This window comes from Gracilinanus agilis, chromosome 5 (genome assembly GCF_016433145.1).
Source record: "Gracilinanus agilis isolate LMUSP501 chromosome 5, AgileGrace, whole genome shotgun sequence".
NCBI lineage: Eukaryota > Metazoa > Chordata > Mammalia > Didelphimorphia > Didelphidae > Gracilinanus > Gracilinanus agilis.
The window spans coordinates 143,706,192-143,731,383 of NC_058134.1; the positions used below are offsets into that span (position 1 = coordinate 143,706,192).

Genomic DNA, 25,192 nt, shown 5'->3' on the forward strand with positions numbered 1-25,192 from the left:
CCCCTAGTTATTCCATATGTGCTGTCTCTCTTGTTGGAATGTAGACTCCTCGAAGGTAGGAACTGTTTCATTGTCTTAGTGCCTAAATGCTACATGCCTAAAACACCACCACCAGCACCTAGCACATTGCTTGGAATAAAATGGGTAATTAAGGGTTGTTTGCTGACTAATGGAAAGTTTCTCTAGTGAATCACTAGAAATTATTTGCCCAACTATATGCCAATAGGACAAAAAAAAGTTGAATAAAATGGATGGATATTTACAAAAATATAAAGTGTTTAGATGAACAGAACAAGAAAGAGAATTTAAATATCCCAGTCTCAGAAGAAAAAGTTGAAGAGGCCATAAATGAAATTCCAAGGGAAAAAAAAAACTAGGACTATATGGATTTGCAAAAAATTCTATCAAATATTCACTAGGAAGAACAAAAAGTCTAGAATATTAAGGGAAATAATCTCCAAATATATTATTAAGCACTAATTCTCAAAATGTTTTGGTATTGGTTAAAAATGAAGATACTGATCAATAGGACAGATTAATTATATAACATACAGAAGTAAATAATCTATTTTTCAATAAACACAAACACTCCAGGTACTGTTAAAGGGAATTTCTTTACCTCTCCCTCAAGAGGCAGGAACAGACAGATTTTCTGAGTAAGAGTTAGTCAGAGCTGAAGGTTCCATTACCTAGGAGATGAGGAAGATATATAAGGAAGGAATGAGTTGATAGTTGGGCTTTTTCTCCTCAGAAATTTGAGGGAGCAGGAGTCTGTCTTCTCAGGTTTTTTTTCCCCTCATGAGGATTTTTTTTTCTTAGGATTCCCTAGAGAGCAGGAGCATGGTCTTTGTCTCTGTGGCAGGAAGTTTCACTACCGACAGTCAAAATAGAGAAACAGATTTAAGGAGGTTGTGGGTGATTGATGGTTATTGATTAGTATAGGTAGTTAGATAGTGAATAAATTTCTAGTTAGGCAGTGTAGTTTAGTTAGGTCTGCTTTGCCAGGCAAGAAGAACCTGTCCTCAAAGACAATTACAACAGGGTTTTAAAAGAAATCTTAGGTAAGAGACAATTCTGAGGGAAAAGAACACTATCTACATTCTGAGGACGGACTACAGGAGTGGAGACACAGAAGAAAAACAACTGCTTGACCATGGGTTGATGTGGACATAATTTGGGATGTAGACTCTAAACGACCACCCCAGTGCAACTATCAATAATATGGAAATAGGTCTTGATCAATGACACATGTGAAAACCAGGGGAAGAGTGTGTTGTCTACTGGGGGGGAAGTGAGGGGGGTTTGGGGGCTTGGACGGGAAAGTAAGAGCATAAATCATGTAACCATGAAAAATTTTTCTAAAAAATAAAATTATAAAAAAAAAAAATAAAAAAAGAAATCTTAAGTAAGATTTAGGATTTTAGATTTAGCCATAAGGTATAGAGTAATATAATCTCACTTTCCTCCTTTCTCTTTCTATCTGAACTTCTCCTAAATTAAACTTAGTATTTTATCAAACTGCTCTCCAACACCTACCCAAAATTATCCCTTCAAAGTATAGAGGAAAGGTCAATTTACTATTGGACAAAAATTCCTGAGACAACTAGAAAGTAGTCTGGCAGAAATCAGGTTTAGAACAATATTTTACACTATATATGCACACCAGAAGACACTCACCATGAAGGATGATATCTTACTCAAATTTAGAGAGGCAAAGAAGAAATAATCTTTTGGGTATTAGGACAAAAAAGAATTCATGACTATACAAGGGACAAGGAGGATCTTAAAAAACTAAATGGCCAGTTTCAATTAGATTTTTGCCAAAATTCAATGTAACTAAAACTAAAAGGAAAAAAAATTCCACAAAGTTTATATGATAAAGATTTATTTTATATATATATGTGTGCATATAAATTACATTTATATCTATACTTGGAACTATTCAAATTTATAATAAAAGCAACTTCCTAATTGATATAGGGTCAAAAGATGTAAATCACTTTCAAAAGAATAAATATGAGCTGTTTGTAGTCATGAGATATTCTTCAAATTACTAATAGAGAAATGAAAATGAAATCAACTCAGATTTGCAGGCATGATTGTATCATGATTTCTATTTTACACATAGCAAGAAGTCAGTTTCTATTGCAACTATAAATTGTCCAAATTTTAACATGAAAAGGACAATTGCTTGAACAAGAAACTTGCCCATTGAGAACATTAAAATAGCCTGGCAGAAAAAGCTAACATATATTATAAAAGAAGATTCAAGAGGTTTTACAAATCAAGCAAATTTCCATTGTAGTGAGAACCCTAACTCGTCACTGACAGCCTGAATACTTTACCACTGTGGTTTGAAGGATCTCAGATTTGTGTTTGATATTTTATCTGTTGATTTATGCAGTTATATGTGTAAATCCAGTGGGCATATTTGTTACCATGGAAACAAATTCTGAGAAAAGAACTCAAGATGCAATTCAAGACAAATGAAGTAATACATTTGCAGCTCTTCTCTAAATTGAATGACACTGAGAGCCATTTACAGAACTTTAGAGGAAATTTCAGGTGTGGTAACACTATTACATTGAATTTTACTTTTTCCTTTAAACATTTTAAAAACCTAAATTAACCAAAGAAGCAATTTTCTCTCTAGTTCCCTCAAAGAAGACAATTCTACATAGTGTTTGCTTCTTTCAGAAAAGGGTAATATGTTAGACCCTTTCCCCTATCTCTAGTACATGGAACTGAAGAGCCTAAAGATATCCTAATCTACATGCTAGTCATTGAGTTACCCACTTAAAAACTCTGATGAGCTTAGTGATCTTCCATGATTCCAGAGGACCAAGGATGAAGAATACCACACCTCCTGAGAGAGAAGCAATGGATCAAATATGTGAAGAATGAGATATATTTTTGGATATAATTAAATATGAGACTTTTTCCCCCTATTTTTTTTTTTTTTTTTTTTTTTTGGTTTGTTTCTTTTGGAACTAGGTCTTTTTATCTTTCCAGGCTGGAAGTAGAGGGACTACTCACTCATGTTGACCAGCATGCAAGCTTTGACCTGTTTTTCACTTGGGAAGGCCTGGTGACCCATTGCTTTTGGAACTTATCATTTTGACAATGTTGGTTCATTCACCAAATTGGCTCCTGAACTCAAGAGATACTTTGGCCTTAGCCTTCCCAATACAAATGTGTACTTACCATGCCAGGGTGTGATACATATTTGTTATAAAAGTTTTGATATTCTTTTTTGGAGGGAGGGTTATAATGGAATGAATTCAATGGCTCCAATAACAAAGGAATTTCCTTCATATTGAGCTCCTAATACTTTGGGCATAAATCTGGCAAGTTCTTTCCAAGATTTGCCAAGACTCTTTGATCTCCATGGATCATCCTTGTAGACAAAGGAAACCACTATTCTAGACCTAGACCTTTAATAGTTTTCTGAAATCTGTTAGTGATTAAAAGAAGAACTTGCCAAACTCATTATTTCCTTTTAACTAAGTCAGGCTTGAATCTTACATCTCAGCAGCAAAGTCTGAAGTGGCCATTTACCGATACTTTTAGAATATTGTACACAAGCTTTATGTTAACTAGTGATTATGAGAGTCTAAAGTAACTCTTGCTCCAGGGAATTTACTAGCAAGAAGACATGTTCCTGAATGGAAAGAACCTTTCAGAACTTGGGCAAGAAGCACTTAAAAAGGAACCGATATAAATCGTCTTTGGAGTTTAAGTGTTTCTTGGTCAAACAGTCTGGAACACCTTGACCTCAGATTTCTACATAATCTTTAGAGATTGTGACTGGAAGACTTAGAAGAATATGTGTTCTAGAAAATGTAGGGATAACAGTATTGTCATTTTTTTTTCAGCCTGAATTCTATTCTTTCAGTCCAGGGCAACCTAGTACACCCTGTTTGCCTTCCTCTCTCAGCTTACCCTGCCTTTTTTTGAGGGAATAAAGTTTCTTATGATTGGCAGGTTGTAGGGTGTAATCATTGTTGAAGGCAGGGTTGGATTAGTTCTTCCAGAGGATACCTTCCTGTTCTAAATTTATGATCTTATGAATCTAAATAATTCCATTTATTCTTACTTTCCACTTCTGATCTTGATTGGTTTTTTGGATGCAGTTACACCTTCAGGATACGTGTTCAGGTCAGACCAAATACCAGACACCCTGTTAGTGTGGGTTGATTTTGAGGAGAAAAAAATGAAACATTTGGGAGTTGCTGAAGTAAGTTTCTTGCTGTGTTTGGGGAAAAAAACCTTTCTTTTTGCCAACACAACAAAGATACACAATAAAGAAACAGTTGCATTTATTTTCTAACAAAATGGCCTTCCTTATCTCCACAGAGAAACTAGCCTGGTGGGATCTTTGGACTTCAAATGGAACCCCATTTTCATGTGGGTGAGACCTTTGAAAAATATTTTTAAAAGTTATTTTGTTAAATATTTCCCAATTACATTTAAAAAATGTTTAACATTCACTAAAAATTTTTTTTGAGTTCCCAATTCTCTTTCTTTCCTATGCCTCTCCCCAACCCCTTAGGAAGTCTAAAGATATTGCTTACATGCAAAACAAATTTTCATATTTACCAGGTTATAATAGAAAACACACACATGCAAATAAGAAAAATAAAGTGAAACTTATCCCTGTTGAAGAAAGCATGGGGGAAGGTGCTGGAAGAACTCTGGCCTTTATCAGATCATCCAGGTCCTTGGATTCCCACAGCTTCACAGGAAAATGGGACAGGGCTGGCTCTGGCTTAATTTTCAGGTAGAATGGACATTTAAACTTACTTTCAGGGGCCTCCTGCCTCTGCCTGATTATCCTAATCACCAGCTACATCCATTGCAGTGTGTTATATTTCATTTCATATGTTGAAGAAACTAGGAAAATTGTTCAGGGGTCAATTTTTCTTTGTATTGATTATTGCTATAAATCTGATGGAAAAGTGTTAGGGTCCTTCAGTTCCTCCTCGATGCCACAAGGATGAGGGAACTTAAATGATTATTTAAAAAATACCTATTTCCTTCTATTCATACAGATTTCAATTTTAGTCTTAGTTCCTAAACCCATAAAAAAAAATTTAGCAAGTGTTGGCTGAGCCCCTTGTGACGAGCCCCTCCACAATTCACCTTCCACATTGTTGCCAAATTAATATACCTAAAGCCCTTAGCTGGCTAGCTTGTTGCTCCTCTGCTCAAGAAGCTTTAGTAATTCCCTTTTGCCCCTCAGATAATATACTCTTCCCTTTAGCATTTAAAGATCTCCAGAACCAGACCCCCATTTATTCTGCCAGAATGGTTTTACCCTATTCCTATTTATCCCACATTATAGCCAAATTAGAATTAATGAGAACACGGCAAATGCTCGATGAGTCCCAAAGGAGAGATTTCCGTCCTGCCTCTGAACAGGCTGTCTGCAAGCCTGGAATGCTCTTTCTCTTCCCCTTCCCCTTTTGGAACCTCTCCTTCCCTCTAAGGCTCAGAACAAATGGTGCCTCTTATAAGCCCAAACACCAATGCTCTCCCTCATTCCTGAAAGTACTTTGCATTGACTACCTATATTTTTTGTGCTGCCTTATTGGGGTACTTATCCTATTCGGCCCCACCAAGTAGAACATAACCTATACGAAGACCTGGAATTATTTTTGTTTTTTTTCTCTGTTTTCTTAGTGCCTGGCATAATGCCTTGTGCATAATAAAAATCCAGTTCACATAGAATCACACAATTGGAGAGTTGAAAGGGTTCATTACAGCCATCTAGTCCAACCCATGCTCAAAAGGAATCCCTAAAAGTGGTCATTCTGGTTCTGCTAGAAGACTTCTAAGGAGAGGGAGCCTACAACTTTCTGAGGCAGACTTTTGGGTAGTTCCAACTGATAGGAGGGCTCCTCGGGGGGCACAGTGGTAGACCTGAGGTCAAATCTGTCCTGAAACATTTACTAGCTGTGTGACCCTGGGCAAGTGACTTCACCCTGCTTGCCTCAGTTTCCTCCTCTGTGAAAAGAGCTGGAGAAGGAAATGGGAAATCCCTCCTATATCTATCTATGATGACGTAGAGAGGCTGCCATCCATTTAATTATATGGTGTACCCAAAATAACCAAATTATGACTCTTCAAAGTGTGTGTGTGTGTGTGTGTGTGTGTGTGTGTATTGTTATTCAGTGATCTCAGCCAGACACTTTCTGACCCCATTTTAGAGTTTTCTAGGCAAAGAGAGTTAAGTGACTTGCCAAAAGTGAGACAGATGGCCTCAGGAGATAGTGGTTCCTTCTCCTTAGGAGTCTTCAAGCAGAGCCTAGATGACCAATTATCAGTGTGTGTGTGAACATCTATGTATATATAGGATTTACATTATTTATATGTTTAAGTATGTATGTTTTGATTTTCTACTCATAGCTTTTAGTTTTAGACCTCCTTAATTTCCAAATATATTAAGCTCCTCTTCCTGTCTCAGGAAGCCATTCCTTACAACAAAGAATAAAAAAAAGAAAGAAAAAAAAGCAGTTCAGCAAAACGAACAAGTCACTTGACTCTGATGGTTTCACGTCAGTCTCGTAATATTTCATATGTAATGTTCCATGTCCATCGTTCCCCATCTCTGTAGAGAAGAGGGAGAGGGGTATACTTCCACTTCTTAATTTCTCACGTAAGGTCATAATGACAAAACTTGGAAGCATTTTTAAAAGTTTTGATATATACTATGGTAGGCTAGGGTGGGACCACTATTTCAACTGTAATTTTGTTGGTAGGAGGCTATAAGTCATTTGGAGAATTAAAACAATATTTACATGGTTTATATATTGGATGATGTCACATGGCAGATCATTAAAATCATCTTCAAGTAAAATAATATTATAAAAAGAGAAAATCATAAAAAAAGCACACAAGGACTTCCCAGGCAAAAGTCCATGAGCTCTGTCAGGTCTTATTTTTTAAAAAAGACCAAAAAAATCCACTAGCTAGGTTTTATTCATGGAATTATAGAATTGAGAAATATCAGGAAGGTCGTACAATGTTGTCTGTTTGAATTTCAGCAATGCAGCTGATGAAATCAAATAAAATTCTAGATGAAAAACAGTCTTGGAGAAAAACTATCATTGTGTGGTTCAAAGACCAGTTGTGAGGTACTAGATAAAGGGTAGCAATAAACCATGTTCCCACCTCCTTTGTACAAATTATCAAATGTGGCATAGAGGAAGTTAGGGCTTGCTCTCACTGGTATTCCTAAGCTGAAAGTGGACAAAATATTAATGAAACTTCAGGTGATTCCAAATTAGATATGATACTTTCCATTTGGATGTAATTACATAATTACAAATAAAATTTGTACTTGTACAAATAAAATTTATAATTACAAATAAAAATTGTAATTGCAGTTGGAAATGTCCATGGAAACTGGGTATACTTGGGAAGAAAGTAGTTCTTAATATTGACATATCCCTGGCAAAAGAGTGGGAAAAAAAAACAAAATCCAGGACTAAGTAAAGAGCCAATTAGCAATCATTTGATCACCTGGTATACAGCAGAGGTTTTTGTTTTTTGTTTTGTTTTGTTTGTTTTTTTCTGGTTGAATATAAATATAAATGAAATTATTTAATAAAAATTTAATATTTATTATATTTAATGAAAAATTTTAAGTAAAATTTTAAATTTTAAATAATTTTAAATAAAAATTTTTTAAACAAATTAAAATTAAATAGAAAAAAGGGTAGTCCCTCCTTGGCTGCTCCTCAATTAATGAATAAAAATCATTATTAAACACTTGTTTTTCATGTGTTGGGCACTATCCCAAGTACTGTGGATACAAATACAAGTAAGACAGGTAGTTTACATTCTAACAGGGGAAGACAGTAAATAGTTTAGGGGAGTAACCACATTGATTCCTGACCCTCAAACACCAAAATCCATTCCATAACACTAGTGGCCCAGAAGACCTTGACCTGGATGAGAATATCTTTTAAAACATTCCCAAGAAAGGTTTACTCAATCTTCCACTGAAGACCTCTAATGAAGAGAGGTTTCCCTGGGCCTTGAGAAAACTCCATTTCCCTTTGGCAGTTCCAGGATTTTCTTTTTCTTTACATCATATCTAAATCTGACTAAAACTTCTATCCATTGTCCCCCATCATGCCCTCTGGGGTAAAGCAGAAGTTTCATGCTTATTCCATATGACAGACTTTCAAATAATTGAAAAAGCTATAAGGCTTTTAAGTTGTAAAGAAGCTGAGTTCAAATCTGGCTTCACAAACTTTCTAGCTGTGTGCCTCTAGGTAAGATACTTAACCCCCATTGCCTAGCCCATATCATTCTTCTGCCTTGGAACCAATACAGAGTATTGATTCTAAGATAGAAGATAAGGGTTTAAGACAAAAAACCAACAACAAAAATAGAGACCTAAGAGAGGAAACTGAGAAACTCTCTGGGAATAGTACTGAAGTTTTAAAATATCTTACAGTTCACAAGGATGTGGGCAATCTCTATGGTTCTAATATAAAACTCTTTCCTCTTCTTCCCACAATGCAGAGTATGTTTGAGTTCATTTATCTTCAGTCGTGTCTGACATTTCCTGATCTCTTTTTGGGGTTTCTTGGCAGAAATAATGGAGTAGTTTACCATTTCCTTCTCACACTGAGAAACTGAAGCAAATAGTATTAAGTGACTTGTTCAGGGTCACACAGCTAGTAAGTATCTGAGACTGGATTTGAACTCAAGAAGAGGAGTCTTCCTGACTCCAGGCTGGGCACTCAAACCATTGTACCACCTCACTACCCCACATGCAGTAGAGGCAGATTTAATTATTCTTCCAGCATCCTTAGTTTTTTGGGGTTTTTTTTTTTGAGTCGATGAAGAGGAATTACATTAGTTTCTGTTTTGGTATTCTCTGCAGAGGACCTAGCACCTTTCACCATGAATAAATAAAAGCATAAGCAACAATAATCATGGCATTTTCCACTCTGTCAGATGTAACACCCAATATAAAAACATTTAGCCAGAAAACAGTCAATAAATGCTCACTAAGTGTTAAGAACTTGGGGGAGATCAGCATTTAGTTTAATCAACAAATTAAAAATGAAATCATGACCCAGTTTTGTCTTTGTATGCCTGTGAGTAATAGCAGCCATCTTCCAGGGCAGCATCAACCTGTTTCTAAAATATTTTCAGAGCAATCTCCAACTAGGAGACCATGGGAAAAGCAATTTTCTTTTCTGGGGTTCCCACTGAAGTGTTGAGGAATGCAGAGTAGTTCTGGGGAAAGTTCACATTTTTTTCTGTCAGCATTTGATACATGGAGACTTAGTTCTTTAGTATTCCAGTGAAGGGGAGTGAAGATTACCTCTAGCGAATCACCTAAAACAAAATACACTTTGCCATGTCAGGGAAGGTTTAAGTTGATAAAAAAAAAAAAAAAAAGAAAATAAGGACCATCGAGAGGGCAATGCTGTTTCCAAGGAAATCAGTATTGCCCTAGTTTTCCTAGATAGTAATTACAAGAAGCAGAGAGAAGACACAAGAACTGTTGAGAAAGTCAGCTTTCTGCTGGTTACCAAGACTGCCAACTGGTGCCAAACCCAAACACGCTAGCCAAGGATTGCTTAACTGGATGATAAGTGCCTGACATCCATGAGATATGATCTGACTAATATCTCACCTCCCTGAAAGACATTAGTACCTCCCACCCTTTCTGGAATCATCATGTTAGAAGCAGATGGCATCTGCTTCTATCCAGGATAGAAAGGCCACTTCTTTCTTTCTTCTCTGAGACTCATTGGGGGGACTTGAAGAGGCGAGGGCAAGTGTGGGCAGAACATCTGAGAAGTGTTAACAAGGAGTGTGGAAGCCAGAGAGTTAAATGAAAGACTACCTTAGGGGCTCAAATAAAATGGGTCAAATAGAATGAGTTGGGGGGAGGGAGGAAGAAAATATAGGCATCCAATAGGAGAAATGTCAGGGTTTGAGGTTGAAGAAAAATCTGAGGGAAAATCTGAATGGATAAAAGTAGAGCTTCTTAGAAACTAGAATCAGTAGCTCAGGAGGAATATGACTTATCCTCCCTTCAGATTCCTAAGACCATGAGAGAATAATGATCACTGTGGCAAGGAAGAAGTAGAGCATCGTCTAGAAGCAAAAGAGATGGATGAGTAACTTCAAGGTCAACTCCAGGTCTAGGGATAGGAGGGGGGTCTCTAGATATTCTAAAGTCTTTTATTTATTTATTATTATTTTTTATAAAACCGTTACCTTCTGTCTTGGAGTCAATACTGTGTATTGGCCCCACAGCAGAAGAGTGGTAAGGGTAGGCAATGGGGGTCAAGTGACTTGCCCAGGGTCACACAAGATATTCTAAAGTCTTGGAAGATATTGACATGGAAAAAAAATAGAGATATAAGACTCTCAGGACATTAGTAACTCTTGTCTTCCTCCAATTTTGAGAAATCCATTAAAAAAAATCTCAGAACAGAAGGGAAAAAGGGGATTTTTAACTTTTGCTTTGGTTATTTTCCCCAAAAAAATCACTCAAGAAAACAGAATATGCTTGAATTTATAAGCAAAGACAATAAAACAACCACTAAATATTTGTTAAGTGGCTACTAGGAGTTAGGCACTGAGTTGGCACAGGAGACCCCTTGACAAAAACAAAATAGCTTCTGCTCTCAAGAAGCTTACTACCCCAACACGGTTTTTTTGTTTTGTTTTGTTTTTTATTATTTCTTAAACCCTTAACTTCTGTGTATTGGCTCCTAGGTGGAAGAGTGGTAAGGGTGGGCAATGGGGGTCAAGTGACTTGTCCAGGGTCACACAGCTGGGAAGTGTCTGAGGTCACATTTGAACCTAGGACCTCCCGTCTCTAGGCCTGACTCTAAATCCACTGAGCTACCCAGCTGCCCCCCCAACATGGATTTTTAATGCCAAATTTCTACCACAAAGAACCCAAAGCAGGGCAAACTGGTAAATGCTCGGCACCCACAACAGTTTTAAGATTGTTTCTCAGGGAAGAAAGAAAAACATCAACCATCAAGTAGTTTGAATATCAATATCTCTCCCCCAAAGACAATTTTATCTATTTCCTTCTTGTTCATAGCTATTATCCAAGAAAGGCAAAAATGGAGTTTCTACTGCATCTGCCATGTTATCTTCATGTCATGCCATCACCTCTCAACTAGACTATTGTAATAACCTCTTAATTTTTCTTCCTGAATTTGGACCCTCCCCTGTATGACCCTTCTTCTACTTGGCTACCAAGATGGTATTTCTAAAACTCCATCCTCTTGTTCAAGAAGGTTTAGGGGCTCTCCAGTCCTTTTATGATCCAAAGCAAATTCCCCAGTTTGGCATTTAATGTTCTTTAAAATCTGATGCCAGCCTTCCTTTCTAGGCTGATCAACATCATTCGCCCTCATGTACTTTATTCTCTGGTCAAACTGGTCTGCTTGCTGTTTTCCATCATATGATATTCTATCACTTCTAATCCCTGGAATCCTCACATCCCTTTAAGGCTAAGATCAAATGAGCTCTTTCAAGAGGCTCGTCATGATTTCACTCAGTACCTAGTATTTTTCCCATCCTGTTCCTAAATAATATTTATTTATTATGCATTAGTCCCATATTAATTTATCTACAAGCATATTAGATTCTCTAATAGAATGTAAGTTCTTTGAAGGCAGGAACCATCTTGCTGCCATGTATTTATATATCTGCAAAGAGTCTGGACATAAGGGGTACTTAATAAATATTTGACTGACTGATTGTGGCTGAGAACGAAGGTCACGCAAAGAAAGGAAGGGAGAAATGCATGCTATTTTTTAGCTTCCTGTTAACTATTTTAAAATAGCTTTATCTTGTAGACAAAACAGAGAAAACACAAACCAGCTTTAGTGCATGAAGTTTATCACTCCAAGTAAAAATTGTAGAGAAAATTAGCATGCGACAAGATTTCGATAATATATTCTTTAAGAGGGGTATAATGTATTGGGTATGGGTAGGAGGAAAAGTAATATGTAAGCTCCATTTATCTAAAAATACTGTATTTTGGACAACAAAGAAAACTACCCAATAGGTCAAATTTTTTTTTCTTTTTTTCTTTTTGGGTCAAAATTTGGATAAAATATTTATTAACACCATTAAGAGAAAGCTCCAGAAGTGGTATCTTTTAAATCACACAAAATTCAACTGCTATTTCTAGTTTCTTTTGACTTAAATAAAAGTTATATTTCACTGCTGGATGCCCATCAACAGTGAATGTTTGTTGCTATAAGCAACTGAGGTAAGTATGACAATTTCCAGTGTAAACATGTATGAAGCTGCATACCACATGCAAAGAAATATCAGAACATTTTAAGAACTTAACCTGATTGTTGTTGTTTGGTCATTTCAGTTGTATCTGACTCTTCATGACTCTATTTGGGATTCTTTTGGCAAAGATGCTAGAGTGGCATTTCCTTTCCCAGCTCATTTTAAAGATGAGGAAACCGAGGCAGACAGGGTTAAATGACTTGCTCAGAGTCCCACAGCTAGTAAGTCATCAATCTTTACTTCCCTGTCTTAGTGATGGTAGGGGAAGCTAACCATTTGTCAAATAATCATTAGTCTTATATGTTTTGATGTGAATCTGGAAAAGAGAGACATTAAGAAATCTGGTTTGAACCTTTTAACCAAAATCTGACTATTTCCATTCTACTGATCTACCATCATCATTTAACTTCTCTTCTTTTAAAGGCTAATTTCAGCACCTTTTTTCCTCTCTACCTTGCCTTGGGCCCCAAACCTCAGGATTTCAATGATTGTTGGTTAAATGATCCATGTGGTACTCTGACCACACAACTTCTCATTCCCCAAGACTCCAGTGAGCTTTATTTTCTCCTCCTTCAGTCACTTGCCAACAGAGATGCACCTTTTGATTTTATTACTATCTGGTAGTGTTTTTGCTTCAAGATCTCAAAGCTTGAGGTTCTCCTTCTTTGACTAAATGCCCATATACCTACTTTTGGGCTTCATCAAGATCTTCTCACTTAGTCTATTCTTTATTTTTATTTTGTACTTTTTTTTTTTTTAACCCTTAACTTCTGTGTATTGGCTCCTAGGTGGAAGAGTGGTAAGGGTGGGCAATGGGGGTCAAGTGACTTGCCCAGGGTCACACAGCTGGGAAGTGTCTGAGGCTGGATTTGAACCTAGGACCTCCTGTCTCTAGGCCTGCCTCTCAATCCAACTGAGCTACCCAGCTGCCCTTAGTCTATTCTTTAAATACTTTCAAACTATCCTGGCCTTCGTCTATTTTTAATTCTGGTTTTATAAGGACCCTATCCTTCACAATCTTGTTTTTCTGTTATGCCCACTTTGCCAAAACCCAATCTTGAACTGTCTCCACCATTTTTCTTAGGTTTTGTTTCAAGGTCAAACAGTATGGCTGGAAAAAGTCACAGAATAGCAGGGTAGGACAATAAGGAGAAATATATAAATAATAGTTATCTTTACAGTCTGGGGAAATTAATCTTAAGTAAACGGATTCTGGGATTAAAAAGAAAATGGAATAAATATTTTGACAAAGTTTTTAATTTTTCCTAATTTATTAGGTCACAGTTAATTAACTTTAAAAAAGGTAATACTTCCTTGAATCTGTTTTTTTATAAAGATATGGAATCAGATAATTTGTAGTAGTAAAAGAAATAATTTTTCTGGGATTAAAATTAACCTATCTATAGTAATCTTTAAACACTAAAAATGGTGCCATATTTATCATGCCATATGCTTAATTCACAGATTGGAATAAAGAGAGCATTATTGCAGAGCACATTCTAGGGAAATGGGAGGAGACCCAAAAGATTAATCAATTCAACCCAATGTTAGCTTGGGGCATTTTTCCATGACTGCTGAACCTCTTGCATGTGTCAGGCAGCTAAAGTTACATTGAAATGTGTAAGGGATGTTGTTATTTCAGTGATGATCCAGGAAACAAATAAAACCAAATTTCTGTCTAAAGTTTTAACACAAAACACTTCAATCACTGTATAAATTACTGCTTTGTACATTGAAGATCCTTGGGTCTTTTCCCCAAAGCAAATGGGACTAATTAAAAAAAAATTCTTACCAATCTCTGTTTCTGTAGTTCTTCTCTAAGAACTCTATCTTCTGGCAAAACGTCACATAATAAAAAATAATTGTCTTGTTCCTCTGTTGAGAGATTAGAAAGATACATGAAAAATATGCATTCCTGATTTTTTTTTGTCAAAAGATTTATATTCTAAAATAAATATCTCTATCAGAACTTCTCCTAGCATATGTAAATTCTAATCTAGCCTTTTTCAAATGGGGCAAGACAAGTAAAAACTGTTCAGTTTTTTAGTTGTAATAAAATTTAAAACAAACCTAATTTAAAATATTAAGATTATTGCTTTGCATTCTTGGACTTCAAGGAATAAAAAAAAAAAGCCAAGTGACATACTCACCAAATGGAGCTTTGGAATTGGTTCTTATCACACTACAGAAATCTGTGATAGGCTGTTCAGTGAATCTTTTCTTCCAATATAAAACATACCTTAAAACAATCCAAAAACAGGGAGTTAAAGGGAGTTTCAATAATTTGCTTCCTCTCTAGTGATAGGCTTTTAGAAGAATATGTATTTACCACAAAGTAATAAATTAATTCATGATGGAAAATTGTATGGAAGTTTGTGATGAAAAAAGAATGGCACCATACTGTGCCATTTATGCCACCAAAATAATTTGAATTTAATATTTTATGAACTTACAATTAAATGGCATGGGAATTACCCAGTTTAACTGGCTTCTCTCTCCACTCTTTATCAGAAACTGTTCTCTTCATGGTCATTAAATGATCTCCTTATTGTTAAATCCAATGGCCATTGTTCAGCCCTCATTCTGCCTGACCATTGTGCAAGGTGATACTTGTTAGCCATTTCTACCTTCCTTGGCTTCCATGACACTTCCATCTTAATTGTCCCTTCTCTTCTCCACTTGTTCATTATCCTCCTCCACACGAGTGTCCACCAATATTCATTTACACCCACTTTTCTCTCTCTACACTCTCTCCTTTGAGAAGAACATTATCTCATATAGTTTCAAGTATCAGTTCTAGGTAGATGACTCCTAAAACTATAGTTGAGCCCTCCACTTATGTCCTTTATCTCCAAATATCCACTGGACATCTCAACTTAAAAAAAATCCTGACCTTCTGTCTTAGAAACAATACAATGAACTGTTTCCAAGGCAGAAGAGTAGTAAGGGCTAGGCAGTGGGATGGTTAAGTGATTTGCCCAGGGTCACACAGCTAGGAAGTGCCTGAGGCTAGAATTGATGGATATTTAAATCTGGATGTGTCTTAGATATTTTATAGTCAATGTACAAAAAGCATTTCTTATAGTGCTTTTGTGAGAACTTCTCCCTTACACTTGTCACATTCCAACCTGTATCAGTACTTTGGGTGGATTACATAGCTGCCTCTTACATGGTAAAGTAAATTTGAGGTAAAAAACCATGAAATTCACAACATGGAACTTGATACTAAACATAAGGCATTTACTAGAAAGTATATTCGATTTGCACACTTACTGTAAAACACAGATACAGACCTCAACTGGCCAAAGAAAGGACAAGAAGGAAAGGGCAACTTTTTATTATTCTATACTATCCAACTTCCATCAGATTGTAAAGTACTTAAGGTCAGGATCTGTTTTACTTCAATGACTGATCTCAATAATTAACAAAGTACCTTACACATAGTAGGCACGGAATATGTTATTGAATTTACTTTGTTAATTACTATGGTCTAATTCAGTACTCTGTTCACTTCTTGCCACCATACTCAAGGAAGAATATTAATAATCTAGAGAGTATCATAGGAGGGCAAACCATGATGATTAAGGTGCTTAAGTTTATGCCTTGTGAGGAGTGGCTTGGGATATTTTTTCTTGAGAAGACTGAGGGGGAACACAATAACTTTCACGTGGATAAAGAATTTGACTTGTTTCTGCCTTGTTCCAGATCATGGAGGGAAATTGCAATGAGCTAAGTTTAGGCTTTGGGCAACAAGATGGTGCAGTGGATAATGCACCAGGTCTGAAGTCAGGAAGACTCATCTTTTTAAATTCAAATCCAGTCTGAGAGACTTACTAGCTAGCTGTGTGACCCTGGGAGAGTCGCTGAATACTGTCTGACTCAGTTTTCTCATTTTTGAAATGATCTGGAGAAAGAAATGGCAAACCACTCCAGTATCTTTGCCAAGAAAACCCGAAATGGGGTCATAGGAATCAGACACGCCTGGAATGACTGAACAACAACAAAAATTAAGGTTTCTAGCAAGTGTGGTAACTACCCAAAAGTGGAATGTACTGCCTATGGAGGTCATTGGTACCTTCTCTTGGGATATCCTCATGCAAAGGCTAGATGGCTTCAATCTGCATTGACACGAGGAATAATCAAGTGAGATAATTCCTAGGGTACATTCAAAGCTTTTCTGAAGCAGTATCTCTAAAGTGTGATGTCAATATGTAACTCAGCATCTATTAAATAGGCTAGATTTCCTATTATCCAATCAAAATTAGTATCGAGTGATTATCAGTTAGAGTACTGGAAAATCACATAATAAGAATTCAACGGTTAATTTTACTTTTTATAACAACAAAATAAGAGTCTACACGTGAGGTCTGTGTCTATTTAAATAAAGACGATCCGAATGGTGGGAGCAAGATAGACAGGGTTACAACTCACTCGATGAATGTAATGAGCAGAGTTAGCCGCTGCACACTGGCTAAATTTAAAAGCTTAACATCCAGACCTCCATTTCTGAGGAGAGTAGAGGGAAGATGACAGGAGTCAGTGATCTGTTCATCTTCCCATTTATCTAATAAGATTTATGCTGCCAATTGGAAACTCATTTGTCAAATGGTATGAGGAAAGATTGTGGTTGCCTTCCCGGGGAGAAAGGAAAATGGCAAGGTTGGCTTTGTGTGCAGCCGTTAAGCTGGCTACCCACACGGCTGATGGATAAAAGAGAACCTCACAACAAAAGACCAGACCCTGGACCAGTGATGGGTATCACTCAAAAAGATGCTCGTGGGCCTGAATATCCATGACAAATGCGCACATAAACACAACAGAGAGTCCAGACAGGATAAAAAATTGAGAGATCTGACAGATTATATTAATTTGTATTTGGTTCTTGATATTTTCCCATAGCAACTAGGACCCTACTCTACATTGTGGCTGTTGTGAGCGGATTGTGAGTTCCCCAAGGGCACAAATTGTTTTTTTTTTTTTTTTTTTTTTTTTTTTTTGCCTCTCTCCCCATCTTAAGCATTTAGAACAGTGCTCCGCACATAGTAGGCACTTAATAAATGTTCATTGGCTAATTGACTATTCCATAAATAATGGATATAGTATAAGTAGTGATAAGGGTAAAGACATGTTGCATGTTTTTTTTTTTAAATATTCTTCAAAGTTTTCCAAACAATATCTTCTTTATCCCAATAATAATTTGCCTTCTGTTATTTTAATCCTTCCTTCTTTTTTTCCCCTTAACATTTTCCCATGTCCAATGACCAGATATCTTGAAGTGTTACAAAAATGGTATGAGTTCAGAAAGTCAGAGAGCTTATCATCAATCTAGTTGGAATATTTCAAAATCATTACCACTATTGAAAATTGACTAGCTATCTACATATAGCAATTCTGCCAGGAGCTCTGCAGAACAAAGAAATCATGAACCTTTGCCTAGTGGATAAACATAATTCAGGAAAGAGATCTACCTGGGCTGTTCTGGTTATAGATAAGGGAACTGTAGCCCAAAGAAATGACGTGATTTTGCTCAAGATCTCATAGGGGGAAAGTGTCAAAGATAGAATCTGAACACTCTAAAATCAGACCTCTATCCACTATGGCATGCCACATTCCAAAGGCAAAACCAACAACAGAACAACAATGGTACCAGTACAAATACTGAGTAAATGAGTATTAAAAGCATAAAATGAAATAATATTGTCACATTTATATGGTATCTTAAGGTTTGCAAAGCATTCTATTCACAATAACCCTGAGTAATGTAGAACAAGTATTGTTATACTTGTTTTATAGGTGAGGACCCCGAGGCTTATAGAGGGTAAGTGACAAGACCACAGTCACAGTGGCTGGATGTCCGAATGGGGATGGCAAGAATTGGAACTGACACCTCCTGATGCCTAGTCTAGCATCTTTCAGCTTTTTAGTCATTTTCAGTTATGTTTGATTCTTTGTGATTCCATTTGGGATTTTCTTGGCAAAGATACTGGAGTGGTCTGCCATTTTCTTTTCCAGTTCATTTTACAGATGAGGAAACTGAGGCCAACAGGGTTTAAGCAACTTACCTGGGGTCACCCAGCTAGTAAGAGTCTGACCCCAAATTTGAACTCAGGAAGATAAGTCTTCCTGACTCTAAGCCTGGCACTCCATCCACTATGCCACCCACCAACCCTGCCTCTCCAATGAGTGATATATTTGGTGGTCTCTCTGACTTGGGTTCAGCAAGATTACTGGCTCCTGAAGGTCCTGTTTAAGCCTCCCTTAAAACAGTAAAAAACAAAACCTCCCAAAACAGCTGAGTGTGTGCATCACACTCTACATCTCAGACCTTGGGCTTGTTTTGGATGCACAATGTGGCAAAACTACAAAAATGGTGCTCGAGATGTTGCTCACAGAAAGACCAGAAACTGTTCCATCTTCCGCACCAGAGTTACAGCAGAGACCAAAGACCACATTTCAACAAATATCCTGGAGAGCAAAGCACAGGGAGAGGAATCCAAGCTGAACTGGAGTCTTGATTCCTCAGGTACAGAAATACCATCTCTATTTACCTTAGAAGGGGGAGCAGGGAAGCAAAAATAAAGGAAATACAGGAGGGACCATCGCAAGAACACAAAGAAGGTTCTGCTAAAACCCTGCTACTTCTAACACTACTTCTTTGATCGATTTGTGACAGGTCCCTAAAGACTCATAAAAATACAGTAGAGTGAGGGCCACAGAGCAAGATGGCAGAGGAGTAGGAAAAAGGGCCATGGATTCCACTCTACAAACTTCCCCAAACAGATTTAGAACATGCATCAGATCAAATTCTGTTGGGGAAATCCAGAAAGGCATAGTCATTTTTCCAAATAAGCTTGAACTAGGAAGACAGAGCAGGAGGACACAGGGGACTCAATGGGTCAGAAATTTGTGGAGCCCTCCAACATTCTGGGAAAGACTGTGCACCAGGGCAAGAGGAGGCTGCAGAACTGTCCTGGGACACCCCCTAGACTCACAATGGGGCACTGTAAACAGGGATTGAAACCAACTGATAACTCTGTTGTCCACTGCCTAGTTTTGGGTCGCAGATGCAGGGTAGACTGAAAAGTCTTGCTCAGGGGACTGGTGTTTCTGGCAGGAAGTTCGTGGGTGGTACTAAGAAAGGATGAAGTTCAGAAGCCATTGGAAACAGTAGCTCAGACTCCCAGGAGAAGGGCAGGGTCTTAGTGAAAGCATCAGCTAAGGAATAAATCGCAAGCTGAAGAGCCTACGATTCTGCCACTCTGAACCACAGAGCTTTTTGGCTGGCTGACATGGCTGAATCCAACATACCAAAAAGGGAAAGGGAGAGGCAAGATTAAGGGGAGGATTAGTGGTAAGCAATACCTTGCCCCCCCACCCCCTCAGATGGTGAAAGTAATATTATACCTTTTTGCTTTTTGATGTGGCAGTAAACTGAGGGAATGCCCATAAACTGGGGAAGGGATGAGTAAGTTATGGCATGTAAATGAGATAGAATACATTTGTGATGAACTCATACCAGCATCATGACTAACAGAATTAGACAGGGCTCATGATGAAATATGGGTCTTACTACCTGATAGGTAAAGGATTGAGAGTATAGAATGAGACGTTTTTTAGAGATGGCTAATGTGAAAATTGGTTTTCATTGATGCTACGTGTTTATAATTCCCTCTACCCCCTTATGTTCTCAATTGGGAAATGGGATAGGATAAGAGGGTGAGATATTGGCTAAAACAAATTTTAAATAATTAAAAAAAAAGATAAATACCAAGACACATGGGCACTTATTTTCAGAGCTCATCAAGGCATATAAGCAAACTATTTTCATGTTGTACAAGATTAGTTAACTGTAAAACATGGTTTCACCATGTGCCATTACTGCTGGGTAAGTCAGTTAAATGTAGAACACAGTTTGGTTTCTTAAATAAAAAATATTCTGGGTGATTTTACCTGCCTTTGCCAAGGTACTATCAGATTGAGAGCTAAAGGAGCTCTGACAGCCTCTATATTATTATAAAAGGGAAGGTTTATTTTTTAAATTTATTATTTTAAAAATAATTTATTATTAAATTTATTAACAAAAAACATTTGCCACTAATTCACCTTCCTTCTTTGAAATGAGTTATTCTGAGCCAGCACTGTGGCTGAGAATTCCTGTACAGAAAACCTTAAATTGTTTTAACCTTAACTATAAGAATCTCCACTTTTCACCAGAAGATCCAAGGAGGGGTGGAAAAAAAAAGCAGGTCAGTACCAAGGACTTTAAAAGGGGGAAGTTCAACATATAAGAGCTGTATTGTTAGAGAAAGGGTAGTGGATAGATTACTGGGAGTTCTGACCTCAGACATTTACTAACAGGATCACTTGGGTAAGTCACTTAACCCTGTTGGCCTCAGTTTCCTCCTTTGTAAAATGAGCTGGAGAATAAAATAGCAAACCACTCCAGTATCTCTGTCAAGAAAATCCTCCAAAAGGGGTTAGGAAAAGTCAGATGTTACTGAAAGGAATGAACAACAACAAAAGTGTAGGGAAATGGAAGACCTTCTAAGTCCAAAAAACTAGGTGGTAGTCTTGGCTCTGCCACAAATCAAGAGATTTGAGACCCAAGACACTTGAACCTATGAAGGCTTCAGTTTCCTTGTCTATAAAATAATAAAACCAGACTAGATCTCTTGAGTTATTTTCTAGCTCTAGTGTTCTATGATGTGGGAGCATCTTTTACTGACTTACCAAGACTAACACAAGTCCATCTTCTATCAGTGCTAATGTCTGTGCATATACACATCACCAGAAAACTTCCGATGAATGCAAAAGGCATGGAAAACTGCAGCATGGATCTTAAATTAGGTAGCTGAGAATGAGTAGCAATATATAGCAGCATACGGCAGGAAGTGTTTGTGTTTTGTCTGTTGGAAACAATATCATTTCAGCAAGCAAAACAACTAGGATGGCTAACACACTCAAACTTCTCCATGAGACTTTCTCTATTAGCAGGACCTACGAGGACAAGTGCTGAGTTTAGAGTGCTTGTGTTAAATACAGGTATTTTCTTTTTTAGAGTTAGAATAAAGTTCATCTCCTTATCTACTCTTTGTCTTCTAATAAGTGCATAGAAATGGCAGCTTCTCTACTTAAGTATCTCTGCATGTGGCTCATCTTGCATCTGAATTCTAAGTGAAAACTGGTCTTATTGCTTGAATGTCTATTTTTTCCTTAAGAAAATGCCCAAGTTATCATAAAAAGGAAAAGTAATTTTCTCTCTATTCAAAGTGTCCAAGAAGCATTTGACTACTCTGTAGGGGTACATAAAGATTAACTTATATTATATAAATAGAAATAATGGGAATGGAATCCAAATTAAATGGGACTCCTGACAATGATTAAAACATATCCCTATATACCTATTATACTGCAGGCATTAATCAGACTAGAAAATTTCCTTTTTTCCTTTAAAAACTTTTTCCAATCATATGTAAAAACAAAATTTTTAACACTCATTAAAAAAATTGAGTTTTAAATTCTCTCCCTCCCTCTTTCCTCCCCCCCACTCATTGAAAAGGCGAGTAATTTGTTATAGGCTATACATGTGTGAAAGACTAGATAATTTCTTAAAAATGGAATATGGATAAAGAAAGAGATGATTACAGATGACACAGAACTATTTCTTTTAGATTTGAATTAGGCATGACTCTCTTTGCTGACCTTTTCATTTAGTTAAAAAGACTGGCAATGTGGAGAACTTTGGCACCCAAATCAAGGAAGATATCAAATGGTCAGCAATGTAGTCATAACAAATCAGATCATTAAAATTTCCTATTAAAATCAAGCATTATCTATTTTAATTTCCTATTCTACTTCTATGTTCATTTTTTGGAGTGGCTGCATCTTGTGGGCGATTGATCCCAACAGTTATTTTTAGACTCCTAAGCAAGGAGCCCTAGTAAATAATTAATATATGATTATGTACCTCCCCTCTGCTCCTCATTGCTAAAAAAGATCAATAATCCTGACAAAGAATAAGGGAAATAGATAAGAATGGATCCAGTTTCTTAATTACTCTATGCATACATTGGGGAAAAAAATGCAAACCTTGATTAAGACCTTAGGTTATGAATTTTTAGGAGAAAAGAGAAGAAAAAAATCTTGTATCACTTAACTGACCATCAGTGCTGGACGGTCTCTGTTTCTGCAAATCCCAAGGGAATTTAATATCAGCAGGACAGAAGAAATTAGAAGACAGAAATAACTTTATACAAATAGAAAAGCTGTCAGTAAGAATTATAAAAGAATGGCATACTTACCTGATAGTTTTCTAAAGTATTAACTGTTATGTCATTAATGCAGATAAAAGCTAATCTGACCCTTTACCTTGAAATGGAAACTCCCAAATAACAAAGGTTTTATGTTTGATTGCGAAGATCTAGACATCATACATACATGAGGAAATTACTGGAATGTGTGCTATGTTTCTATACTTACTGTAAAGGAGAGGAGAGAAGGAGGTCTAGGAGGAGAGAGAGAAAGAGAGAGATAGAAGCCAAGACCAGACAAACACACAGAGATTCAAAGACACAGGCAGAAAAAGGTGAGGATGAAAAGATGACAAGAAACATGGAGACAGAGAAAGTGAGAGTAAGATACTGACAAATAAGGGGTAAAGATCATAACGTTTCATAAAATGCCATCTACCCAGAAGTTGCCCAATAAACATTTGTTGCCCACTCTGAAAGCAGGATGAGAAATGGGGTTTAATAACTAAAAGGACAAACCCCGAGGCTAGAGAACAGCACCTTTGGCTATGCAGGTAGTTCCTATCTTCAGGACAATCTGCCGCCTCATATTTCTGAGTCGTTTGATTGGTTCTCAAAAACCTACTTTTCCAAAAAAGTGTTTTAATGGTGGTTAGTGTTCAGGGGACAATGTACAAAAGCCCATTTTACTCATCATCAGGGTAGAGGCAACTCAACATAATGGAGAGAGCAATCTTGAGTTATTCATAAGTGGAATGCTCCTAAGGCAGAGACGGTCCGTCGGAAATATACCTGATCCGTCCAGCCAAGAGGCTCAGGAAGAGCTCTGACAGTAAGATGGACTCCAGTAGACAGATGGCTTCAAATGCAACATGTGTAAAGAGTGTGACAAGGAATATTACCAGCTGGTGGGTAAGTTACCTCATTCTCAGGGTTATCAGAGAGTGATACAGAGTCAGCAATACAAACAAATACATACACACAAACGCTGGTAAGCAATGGAATACAAGGAAAACAAATGCCCAACAACTGGAAACTTCCAAGGGAAGGGCTGCCATTTGCCTTGGCTCTTTTCAATTTACATCACTATACGTCTAGAGATATATGCACGCACAGAGCGTGGGGGCTTTTTCCTCCAAAGAGAATCTATTTCACTCCTCCAAGAAATGAAAGGAAATGTACCTTCGGATATCAGCCACCAGCTTGACATCAGCTATGACAATCTTGTGCTCAATAATCATGTGCTTCAGAAGTTTGTCTTGTTCAAGAAAATGTTCTTCGCAGAAGATACAAGGCACAGATGGGGAACCTTCTAAAGTGGAGATGCCACCTGGACTTTCTGGCAGGGAGAGAGGCTCCAAGATACAATCCCTACTGTCTGGGGGAGAAAAAAAAAAGAAGAAAAGCTTAACAGAACTCTTAGGATTGATGATTTTTTCACCTCGTGCATTAAAACAACCCTAAAGATAGTTGTTCTGGCAATAAAAGGGGATAGGGGAGAGATTGAGTGAATGAGAGAGGAGACTTTTTATTTTATAGAGCTCTCTCTCAACTGAAATGAAGGGCATAGTGCATGCCTGGCTCAAATCTCCCAGGCTGTGCTTGCTGGCTTGCATGGGGGAAGCCCATTTGCTTGGGCAGCTGTCCAAGGGTTTTTCTTGGCAGCTGGCCAATGGCAGCAATCCCAGGGGCGCACCTGGAGGGGGAAGGCTGCTTAGTGCTGAGTTAGGGTTGTAAGGCCCAATTGTGACCCAGGGAGGAGAGAGAGTCATGAAGTCAAGGGAAGGACACAGATGCCAGGCAGGTCCTTTAAGCCGCTTCCTGCTTGCACCTGCAGTTCGCTTCCTGATTGCACTTTTTTTGCCATGACACAAATGGGAAAGCCCTTGTACCGGGCAGGAGTGCCCGTGCATGCAGAATGGACCACCCAGATGACAGGTTTCTATGTTGATTTATGCCTATCTATTGCTTGATGAATAATCATACATCATGATTAGAAGATGTGCACAGTGTGCAGTGGAGATTTTTCCATCTTGCTAGCGCCATCGTGGCTCCAGCTACTGTTCACTTGAAAGATGGGGGAGACTAGATGGGAGCATGGGACACCAGGGTGGAAGCCAGGAAATGGGGCTTTGTGTAGGGAGAGGCAGCAGGGACTGGTGGGAAGTCCAGGTCTGCTACCCTCAGGCTGACTAGAGAGTATTTAGTAACCAGGCAACCAGAAGGAAATGCCTGGCATCACAGGGAGTGCAAGTTACCTTCATACCCTGGAGGCAAAACAGTGTTTCCATAGACAATAAAATCTGGAATTAGATTAATCTTAATTCCCCTCCTTTCAGACCTCTCGAGCAATGAATAGTTTACTAATAACGTGTCCAACAGCATATAGTTAGAGATGATGCCTTGGCAAACACTCTGCTGAAAAGATAGAAACTAGATCCTTTCCCAGAAAGAAAGAGAAATAACAATTTTAATAGTGTACAGTGATTCCCACCATTTCAATGGATGACGGGCTAGAGATGTTAACAGGAACAACAGCGAGTATTTACATAGAACTTTAATGTTTGTAAAATGCTTTATAAATAGCTCATTATACCACCCTGGGAGATGTGTATCTTTACTCCCCCTATTTTGCATAG

At 37.6% G+C, this 25,192-nt stretch overlaps 1 protein-coding gene across 1 annotated transcript in view; it reads right to left on the reverse strand.

Annotated features, from left to right (window-relative positions):
• The window catches only part of ZNF277 (zinc finger protein 277), a 162,985-nt gene that overhangs the window by 51,434 nt on the left and 86,359 nt on the right, over window positions 1-25,192 (reverse strand). The window contains exons 2-4 of the mRNA XM_044679041.1: window positions 23,736-23,931; window positions 14,454-14,542; window positions 14,096-14,178 (exon numbers count right to left, since the gene is read on the reverse strand). Of these exons, the coding sequence (XP_044534976.1) occupies window positions 14,096-14,178; window positions 14,454-14,542; window positions 23,736-23,931 (368 nt within the window). The remainder of the gene's footprint in view (window positions 1-14,095; window positions 14,179-14,453; window positions 14,543-23,735; window positions 23,932-25,192) is intronic.